The sequence below is a fragment of the Triturus cristatus genome, chromosome 3_2, assembly GCF_964204655.1.
Source record: "Triturus cristatus chromosome 3_2, aTriCri1.1, whole genome shotgun sequence".
Taxonomy (NCBI): domain Eukaryota; kingdom Metazoa; phylum Chordata; class Amphibia; order Caudata; family Salamandridae; genus Triturus; species Triturus cristatus.
In genome coordinates this window covers 408,630,625-408,641,119 of record NC_140584.1, presented here as the reverse complement: position 1 = coordinate 408,641,119, position 10,495 = coordinate 408,630,625, and the positions used below count along the sequence as shown (strand labels likewise).

The window sequence follows — 10,495 nt, the reverse complement described above, 5'->3', positions numbered from 1 at the left end:
GGGCCCTCCTGCTGCCAACCTGCGTGGGTCTCAGTGGTCATCCCACAAATTGCGAGAGGCACCTCTCACTCCAGCTCCGTGGGAGTTTAGCCCGAGTGTGTGCTTATCTCTTCAAGTGAGTTTCTGCAGAGCCACTGCCAGCTAAAAGCCCATGCTTGAAAAGAAAGAGGCATGTAGCAAACGTAAATTTACTACGTGCACATATGTCTGCACACAGAAAAAAGCCCATAGAATTCCAAAAATGTACACTAGAACTCTAAAAAATACTCCAAGCAGCGTGCGTGCACAGTTATCATATCGGCCAGGGCAGTAGCTGACAATCACAGCGCCTCAGATAGCAGTGTCTCCCCAGGTGGGATTATACAGCCGGCAGCTTGACTGTCACAAGTCCTGCTGTGCTGTGGTAGAATTATCCTGTATGAGCGGTGCTGCCCTGCCCCCGGCAGCAAGAGTGCTCAAATGCAGGTCACAGAGACGTTTTACGGCATGGGCAAAGTGGGCCTTGGCCCAGGCTCCCAGGCTTTTAGGGGGCCCCCTGATAGAGCCAGTTCCATTCTGCAGAGAGTCTTACCCTGATGACATTTAATAATTCTTAGATTGTTTTAAATACCGTTTTTATTTCATTTATTTTTTAATGTGGGTGATGTGTGAGAGGCCGTTGCAGACAGTTTGCAGAGAAATGTGTTTATGTTTCATGCAGCATCCATAAAACAAGTTTCTTTGAGATCAAAACAGGACCTCACTTATGAGAAATAGGAGGAAGTCACCGATTTTGTTTCACAGACATTATTTACAGTAATATTAGTGAGCTGCTGCTGTATTACAATATTGTAAAATACCCATCACTCTGTCTGAATACTAGATGTAAATAAATGCATTTAAAATTTGGACGAGTGCAACTGTGCACTGTCTGTGACCTGGCCAGAGAGGGCAAGAAAGAGCTGGCATTGGTTCCAAAATGATAACCTTATCCAAACAAGAGCCCTAAAATATGTTTGGCCCAGGGCCCCCCAAATCTTTAAGATGTCCCTGGCAGGCCATTCACTCTGTAACATTGTCATGTGATCAGGCGTCATCTGACAAGGCCTAGCAACCTGGCGAGCCCAGCATTGAGAAGGCAAATACCAGAGCCTGCTATCAGCGCAGTAACTCACTGCAAGGGAGCTTCGCCATGCACCACCTCTGGCTCTTGGGATACACTGCGACCCCTGCACTGAAAATAATAGTTCTTTTTGATTAACTCTGCTTGCACTTAATGAAGAAGCATGCTTTCTTTCTGTTTAACCAACATGACAGAGGGCACTGCTTAATCTACTGATTAAGGCTAGGAGCAGGGTTTAACACAGGTGCTACCTCACCAAACGCATAGGGTGATGCGTCACCAGCCCTTTCAACCACGTGTGACATTAAAGCAGTCACTCTTCTCCAATGAATCCTAATTTAATTTACGAACTTAGAGTGTGTCATCATGAGCATAAGTGAAGTCTTTTTAAAAATTACAGCAGGGCTCCAAGTTAGTGCCCTTCAATTTCTGCTGATTTGCAGCAGTTTTAAGATCTTCTTAGAGCTTCTTGTTACTCAAATAAATGTGTGTCATTTCTGATATTTATATGTTTCCATCAGCTTCATTGGATTCTTCTCGCGAGAAAGTGTCACTCATAATCGTTGAATGTCACTCATAATTACACTGTAATAATGAAACATTCACACAAGCAATTTGAAACCTTGGAAGCTATGCAGCAGTTGTTATTTTTATGTCACAAGTGTTAAAAGCTATTTGTCAACGGGCTGAGAAACACTTTGAAATTCTGCATTTAGATGCTACCTGTGTCTGCAGCCAGGACAGATGATAAGGGGGTCAAGGAACAATTAGTCGGTGTCCTGGTGTAAACATTGGGACAGTAGTCAACATTATGCCCGACCACCCACCGAAGGGGGTGGGCGTTCCGACGTCATGCTGACTGATATGATTGTCAGTTCTCCCTCTGCGTCTCTGAACTTAAGTAAACTGAGTTTACTTAAGTTCACAGACGCCGCCACAACATGTTTTATGTAACATGTTTTACGCGGCTGATGGTACTCCCTGCTCTCTGCAGACACAGGTAACTTTAAATTCAATGGCATTATGCAGAGGCACTACTTCAGTGCAAGTATATTTTAACAAAAAGAGGCACTTCTAGCACTTCATACTGCATCAAGTGGGGACATTTCTAATATTTATTTTTACAGGGATTTTTCTGCGTGTTTTTAATCATAAATAAATTTTACGCATTATGCAAAGTAAATAAAAGGTGCTGGGTGTTTTTACGCGTAAACCACCGGCTGTTATTCCATTTAATTTCTATATTCTCACCTTGTTAAGCCTAAGGGCCATACAGGTAGAGGGCATAGAAATAACCTGCTGCTGGGCTGCTATTCTCAAATATGGAGAAAGTTGCCAGATGGATGTAGAGTTAAAGCTGGGCCATTTTTCTCAAATACGGAGAAAGCTGCCAAATGGATGTAGGGTTAAAAATACTATGAGATCGCAATTCAGGTGCATGAGATTCGGTGGCGAGACAAAAGGTAACGGGCTGGACTGTTCCCATTTGGCACAGGGTCAAGACTGATTTGCATATGGCTGGGTCCAAACTGGAAAGGCATGGTGAGCCAAAAAACGATGGGCCAGATTTACAAGAAAGTGACGCATCTCTTGAGATGCATCACTTTCCTTGCGCCGCCCGGAAAAATGCTTGCGCCACCATTGATGCGCCGTATTTACAATATGGCGCACCATGGCGGAAGAATTGACAGATGCATCAGAAATTCTGACGCATCTGTTGAGGCAAAAGTCACGCATTGCTGGAGTGGTGTCGCAAGCACGACGCAACTCCAGCAATGCATTTGGTGTCCTATTCCTACTACACTGCGTCACTCCTTATGCCTGCTTCAAGCAGGCGTAAGGTTTTGACACAGTGGCGTCCTAAAAGTGACGCAGTGAAATCTTATAGATTTCACTGCGTCACTTTTACGAGGCTTTCCTGCGTAGGAACGCCACTCTGCATACATTATACCTGGCGCAGGTATAATGTGACACAGGGCTTTACAACGTGACGTATCTCCCTAGATGCGTCACGTTGTAAATAGGGCGCATTGTTTGCGCCGCCGTTGAGTCCAAAAAAGTGACGCAATAGCGGCAAAAAGAGGCGCAAGGGGCTTGTAAATCTGCCGAGATGGATTTAGGCCCAGATATCTGTACTGGGGTGAATGTATGACATTGTTCTGTATTCTGTCCATCAATAGTTCTTTTTGCATGAGACAAAAGGTAACACCACAAATACTTGAGCCTTCCAGGGACTAGGGCTAAGGAACGGAATCACACTTCTAACAATAGGTGGGGGACTCGAGTACACCTGCGTCACCCCCGCCGTGTGCCTTGACTAGATCTACTATTGAAAATAACTCTATTCCAACATGGCCGGCCCGTTTCCAGCCTAAATAGACATTGATTCTTTGTCTTCAACGCCATTATACTGAAATTTCTGTGTGCGAACGCTGGGGGCGTTCTTCACTATAGCAAATAGCGCCGCTGCTGTGTCTTCTCGACGGGCTACAGGATGTCACTGCCCGGCTCTGTGCTCCGGCCGGTTACCCTATCCCGTTTTCGGGGAGCCCTGCTCGGGGCGCTGATGGGCGACTGTTTCGGGGCCGAGTTCGAGGGGCAGAATCCAGTTCGGGCTGCTACCGTGATCCGGACCATGAGACGGATGGAGGAGGAGCGTGGGCCAGGTCTGGGGAAATATGGAAATAACCTTAATCGGTGTCACTGTTGAAAAAACATAGTAAAAGTGAACTAAGAATTAATTAGTAGGATACACTCTAAAGTTTAGGTTATACCAGTCTTTGCTACTTGACATTTGTAGCAACAACAAAAAATGTGTTGCCACGCCAGGTGTGATTTGGTGAATGTATTACGTTTCTTATTCGGGTACAAGCGTCTGGCGATTCCAGACCCAGTAGCAGAATCACTAGCAGCGTTCGACAGGTACTAAGAATAAGGGTTTGTAGTAGACTTACTTACCTTATTGTTTATGTAATGTAGACTGTTGTACTACATAGATTCTATATTTGTCATGTTCCTGAATATGCTACCTTTTCCTGTTTGAAGAGCACTGCAGAAATTTCAAGTATTTCGGCGTCTGGGACACCTAGCTGCTTAAACGTTTTAGTATAGAAGACGGATATTATTTATTAATACTCCTGTGCAGACGGGCAAGGGTCACTTCCTCTTTTTGAGAGATGCGGATGAACACGGAAACGAAATCAGACCATATTCTACAACAAGCAATGTAAATGCAACAGGTCTTGCCTTTGCTTGAGTTAAAGCTATTGGCGTTGTAAATGACAATGTCTTTTACCCGTGTGTTATGGAGTGTCTGTTGTGTCTAGTGGAATTATGTGGGTTGGAATTGTGTGTTGTAGAATTGTGTGGTTTGAAGTGAATTTGTGTAGTGGAATTATGTGGCATTGTGTGCAGTGGAAATATGTGAATAGTAATTATGTGGTATTGAGTACACTGGAATTATGTGGAGTGGTATTGTGTGTTGTGGAGTGGTATGTAGTGGAGTTTAATTATGTTGATGTGCTGTTGAATTGTGTGGCATGATATGGAATTCTATGGTGTGGATTGGATGTATGTTGTGTAATTGTGTTAGATGGAATTATGTATGTGGTTTAGTGTCAAATAATGTGGTGTGTATTGGAAATGTGTGGAGCTGACTTGTATGGGGTGGAACTGTGTGAATAGCTTTGCATTTTTGGGGACAAAAAACAAACCTATAGGAGCTAAGCTCTAGATCTGTGTCTTTGGTTGTTAAAAAACAGAAAAGGAAAAACTGATGTCATGCAACATACCTGAAGCCTTTATGGAGCTCCTTGTCATGGGAAGGATGGAGTAGCGACAGAGGGAAAAGGTGCCACCTACCACAGGAGAGGAGGTATTGCAAAAAAGAAAGAGGCAGATGTCTCCACCTACCAGAGGAGAAAAGCTATTGCAAGATGGCTGCCACAGAAAGACTGGTGTCTGCAGAGATTCACAAGCAAAATCACCAAAAGCCAGAATTAAAGACTGCAGCAAAATGGTATCATGTGAAAATCTAATAGTATCTATATGGCAGCTCTCTGCATACCAAATTACAGACTAAAGGCTTGTTAGAATTTTGTAACATTTGAAAACCTTTGGTCTCCTTAGCATGCAACCATAACCACAGCACCTTTTGTGTAGAAAATATACAGAAAGGCACACAAGTCTTAAATACACTACAAATGTGTTTCAACTACGTCAATGCAGAAAAGAAAATGCTAATAAATATATAAAAATACCATCTTGAAACACATGCTTAGAACAATCCTCCAAATCTCAAAACGTGTTTTTTTTAATGCTGCATAAGTATTCCTTCAAGCAAATGGTATAGAGATTAGTTACAAGGTATTCACATCAAGCCATTTCAAAACTTGGCGGGCTGTGCTTTCACAACAAAGATAACCCAGTTTCTATTTTGGGATTTGGACAAATGTGGAGATAATTTCTCACAATTAAGTATGGTTAAGGCCAGCACAAAGATTGATCTTGTGTGCTTCATTTGTTTGAAGTCAGTCTCCCTCTTCATGTAGGAGTAGGTTTCTTAGGGGAATGAACCCGCTGTAAAGTACACAGTAAACAACACCAGTCCGAAAGTATTTGGTAACTAAACTAGACATGTGCCTGCAAGATATTTGCAGTGTGCCAATGGGACACATCAGCTCCGCAAATTAGTTGCTGGTAGCTGTGCAAGTTATTATTTTTTTGCACTGGAAATTCAAGAATAACACACAACCAAAGCATCTCCAACAAATTTAATACCATCATAGATTTTTTTAGTCTTAAAACTGCTTCAGACTAGTAACATGTTCTGCATCAGCATGAAGCTTTGCAGTGTCATACAAAACTGTGCCAGCTAATTTAAAATTTGAAAACTGGTGTAATCCGCTTTTTCTTAATTAAGATAAAACTGAAAACAGGCAGCACAAATAAGGAGTAGCAATATTAGCATTAGGATCCACACCGACCCCAACACTACCCTCAGAGGAACCCTCGTCTACAGACCCCCCGGACCCCGGACACAGTTCTGCAACTCCATTGCCGACCTCGCAAGCACACACTCGCCTCTACGGGCTACATCCTCCTCGGGGACCTCAACTTCCACCTCGAGAACAACAGCGACACCAACTCCACCACCCTGATCGCCAACCTCGGCTTCAGACAACTCGTCACCGCACGCTTGACCCCGTATCCTCCACCAGCACCCACGTCGCCTTCAACAACACCACCGAACTCCACTGGACCGACCACCGATGCATCCACTTCACCTTCAAGAAACCAACCACTCACCACCGCACCCAACCGCTGCCCCGCCGCTGCTGGAGCAATGTCACAGGAGACCAGCTGACCACCACCCTCGCCCAGAACCCACCCACCGACCCAGCCGCCGCCGCCCGCAGCCTCAGACAGTGGATCGACGACTGCTCCAAAACCCTCGCCCCACTCAAGAAACTCCACAACAGCCGCACCAGCAAGAAAGCCACCTGGTTCACCGCAGAGCTCCAGACCTCCAAACGTGCATGCCGAAAACTGGAGAAGAAATGGCTCCTCGAACGTACCCCAGACAGGTACGCAGCCCACAAGGACGCCGCCCACAGACATCACCACCTCATCAGACTAGCCAAGAGATCCTCCTTCAAAGACCGCCTGGACAACAGCGCACACAACAGCAAAGAGCTCTTCAGCATCGTGAAGGAACTCTCCAACCCCAGCGCCAAGACAACGCCATCCCGCCATCACAAGAACTGTGCGACTCACTGGCCACCTTCTTCCACCGCAAGATCGCTGACATCCACGACAGCTTCAACACCACGGCCGTCCCGACTACGCCAGACCCCACTGCTACAAACACCACCCGCACCAACCGCCTGACCTCCTAGTCCAACATAAACGACGAGACACGCAAAATCATGAACTCCATCCACTCAGGATCACCATTGGACCCCTGCCCACACCACGTGTTCAACAAAGCAGACGTAGCTATCGCACCCCAGCTACGGAAGGTCATCAACATCTCCTTCGAGACAGCGACATTCCCGAAAAGCTGGAAGCACGCTGAAATCAACGCCCTCAAGAAGCCCAAGGCGGACCCCAAGGACCTCCAGAACTTCCGGTCCATCTCCCTGCCCACGTTCCCGGCGAAGGTCATCGAGAAAATCGTCAACATACAACTGACCCGCCACCTCGAGGACAACGACATCTTAGACCCGTCCCAGTCCGGATTCAGACGAAACCACAGCACCGAGACAGCCCTCATCGCCGCCACAGACGACATCAGACGCCAATTGGATAACGGGAAAACGTCAGCCCTCATCCTCCTAGACCTATCAGCTGCCTTCGACACAGTTTGCCACCGCACACTAAAGACAATCCTCCAAGAAGCCAGAATCCAAGAGAAGGCCCTCGACTGGACCACGTCATTCCTCTCCGACAGAACCCAAAGCGTCCGCCTCCCACACTTCCGCTCCAAAGCCACCGACATCATCTGCGGCATCCTCCAGGGCTCATCCCTCAGCCCGACACTGTTTCAACGTCTACATGGCCCCCCTCGCACAAGTGGCCCGCCATCACGACCTCAACATCATCTCCTACGCCGACAACACCCAGCTCATCCTTTCCCTCACCAAGCACCCGCACAGCGCCAAAATCAACCTTCACGAGGGAATGAAGGCCGTTGCCGACTGGATGAGGAGCAGCCGCCTGAAACTGAACTCGGACAAGACGGAGGTCCTCCTCCTCGGATCCACCCCCTCTGCCTGGGACAACTCTTGGTGGCCGACCACGCTGGGAACAGCACCGACACCCACCGACCACGCACGCAACCTAGGATTCATCCTCCACTCCTCCCTCACCATGTCGAAACAGGTCAGCGCCGTCTCCTCCTCCTGCTACAACACCCTCCGCATGCTCCGCAGGATCTACAAGTGGATCCCGACCGACACAAGAAGAACAGTGACACAGGCCCTCGTCGGCAGCAGACTGGACTACCGCAACGCGCACTACGCAGGAATCCCAGGCAAAAATCTGCGTCGACTACAACACATCCAAAACGCTTCAGCCCGACTGATCCTCAACATCCCCCGCCGCAGCCACATCACCCCCCACCTGAGAGACCTACACTGGCTCCCCGTCGACAAGAGGATCACCTTCAAGCTCCTCACCCATGAACACAAGGCACCCCACAACGCCGGGCCAGCCTACCTGAACAGCAGACTCAGCTTCTACAGCCCTACCCGCAGCTCCGCTCAGCCAGCCTCGCACTCGCCGATGTTTCCCGCATCCAACGAAAGACCTCCAGCGGCAGATCATTCTCCTACCTCGCCACCAAGACCTGGAACACCCTCCCGACCCACCTACAGCTGACCCAAGACCCTCTCGCCTTCAGAAGACTCCTCAAGCCCTGGCTCTTCGAGCAGTAGCAGCACCCTCCCGCCCCCCCTCAGCGCCTTGAGACCCTCACAGGTAAGTAGTACGCTATACAAGTACTCTGATTGATTGGATTGATTGATCAGTGTACTGACTCAGTCATTCAAACAATCACAGAGTACAGGAAGCAACCAATTAAAGATGAATGTCTAGGAGTCATATAGGAAAACATTCTTACCATAAGAACAAGATGGAATATGCTCTTTATACTATTGGAATTGTGAGCAACACAGCTGGTGTCATGTAAAATGATGACTACGCAGAAATGGACCACGAAAATCTTACAAAATATGCACATAACCTTATTTATTGCCTTATAGGCAGTATAGGAGAAAAGAACGGAAATTGAGATGGCAGAAAAAATCAAACTGAGGAGAGCTCACTCTCAAATACGAAAGTGAATTTAAAGTAGCAAAATCTGTATACTTCTCCCTAAGGATAAGGTTTGCCATCAATGTTCTGAAATAACTTTTTAATACAGTACCCACCCATATTCACCTCCCATGTGTCAGGTGGTGGAAAACTCCCAGGTCTTCTGCAATAAGTTGGCAATGTTCTTCAGAGATAAAATCATGAAGATCTATGCTTATCTTCCACTTATCACTGACAGCCCTGTCAATTCTGGGATATTGTCACCTCTCATGAAGAAGGCGGGGCTCCTGAGCAACCGAACCCCAGTTGTTTAGTCAGATTCTCCCCGCTGACTGCTCCAAAAATCAAAATCCCGTTAGGCGGCACCACTTGGGGTTCTCCTGATGCCCCCTGTCCACCAAGGGTCGTGCGGTTGGTTCTGGACCTTATGGCAGTGGCCTTGGAGAAGATCTACTTGGATGTCCTAGATTCAGGGGTGTACTCACAGGGCTAGAAGGAGGCAGTTTTTGTTCCTTTGAAGAAAAAACCTGAGGGAGACTCAAGCGATTTGAAAAACCTGTGACCTATTACCTTGCCTGCTTCTGCTAAAATCTTTGAGAAGCATTTAAACAAGGAACTAGCTAAGTACCTCCTAGATCAAGAAATCCTAGACCCAAACTCACGTGAGCTACACCACTCTGGGATCCAGATTTCTTGGGTTACCTCAGCACTTGCCCCGGGTTTGATAAATGGGACCTTATTGGCATCTCTACGGTGGGGGAAGTGTGGATCTCGGGGAAACTGGCCTCCTTTGCAGACCTTCAGTAGAAATACCAACTCGCACAGACCGAAACATTTTGATATTTACAGATCAGTCACGCAATCAGGGCAGTGCTGCCCAGGGATGACCCACTTCCTGAGGCCTCTCTACTGGAAGATAGGCTATTACTTGATCCCATATACAAAGAAGCCATATCCCTCATGTATAAAAAGTTAATAAATAACCGCCCGGACCCCTTAGTACGCCTGTGGCAATACTGGGAAATGGACCTCGGCGAACACGAAGATGATGACTGGCGAGATGCACTGGCCTCTCCCCGAGAGGTGGCTATCCCCATGAGACTACACCTGGTCCAATTGAAGGTCCTACACCGCGTTTACCTAGATGCGGGGGGTCTTAGTCAAAATGGGTAGAAGGGTGGACCCTCTGTGTCTTAGACAATGACACCAAAAGGGAACCCTTTTCCACATCATCTGAGACTGCCCAGGTGCGTGAGCAGACTGGGATGATGTTACCAAGCAAATGGAAAAGGCGGGGGGTAAGACTCTGAAGGCCTCCCCACAGCTTTGCCTACTAAACGTCTGGGATGCCACTGATCTTGCACAAACTGAGAGAACATGGGCGTCATTGGGATGGGCCACTGCAAAACGTAACATTGCACAGAAATGGGGGTTGGGGGTAATCCCTAATGTCTATGACTGGGCAATTGATATGAATAGAGCAATGGTAGCCAAAAAAGATGTCTTCAAATACAGGGGATGCCCCAGAAAATGGGATCACAAGTGGGGTGGGTGGAACGGATACAGGGGGGGACACAT

The 10,495-nt window shown here is 47.3% G+C and overlaps 1 protein-coding gene across 1 annotated transcript in view; it reads left to right on the top strand.

Moving 5' to 3' along the window:
• The first annotated feature begins 3,523 nt into the window (after positions 1-3,523).
• ADPRS (ADP-ribosylserine hydrolase) overlaps positions 3,524-10,495 on the top strand; it is a 56,224-nt gene continuing 49,252 nt past the window's right edge. Inside the window, exon 1 of the mRNA XM_085647969.1 lies at positions 3,524-3,768. Within this exon, the coding sequence (XP_085504095.1) occupies positions 3,597-3,768 (172 nt within the window). The 5' untranslated portion in view covers positions 3,524-3,596. The remainder of the gene's footprint in view (positions 3,769-10,495) is intronic.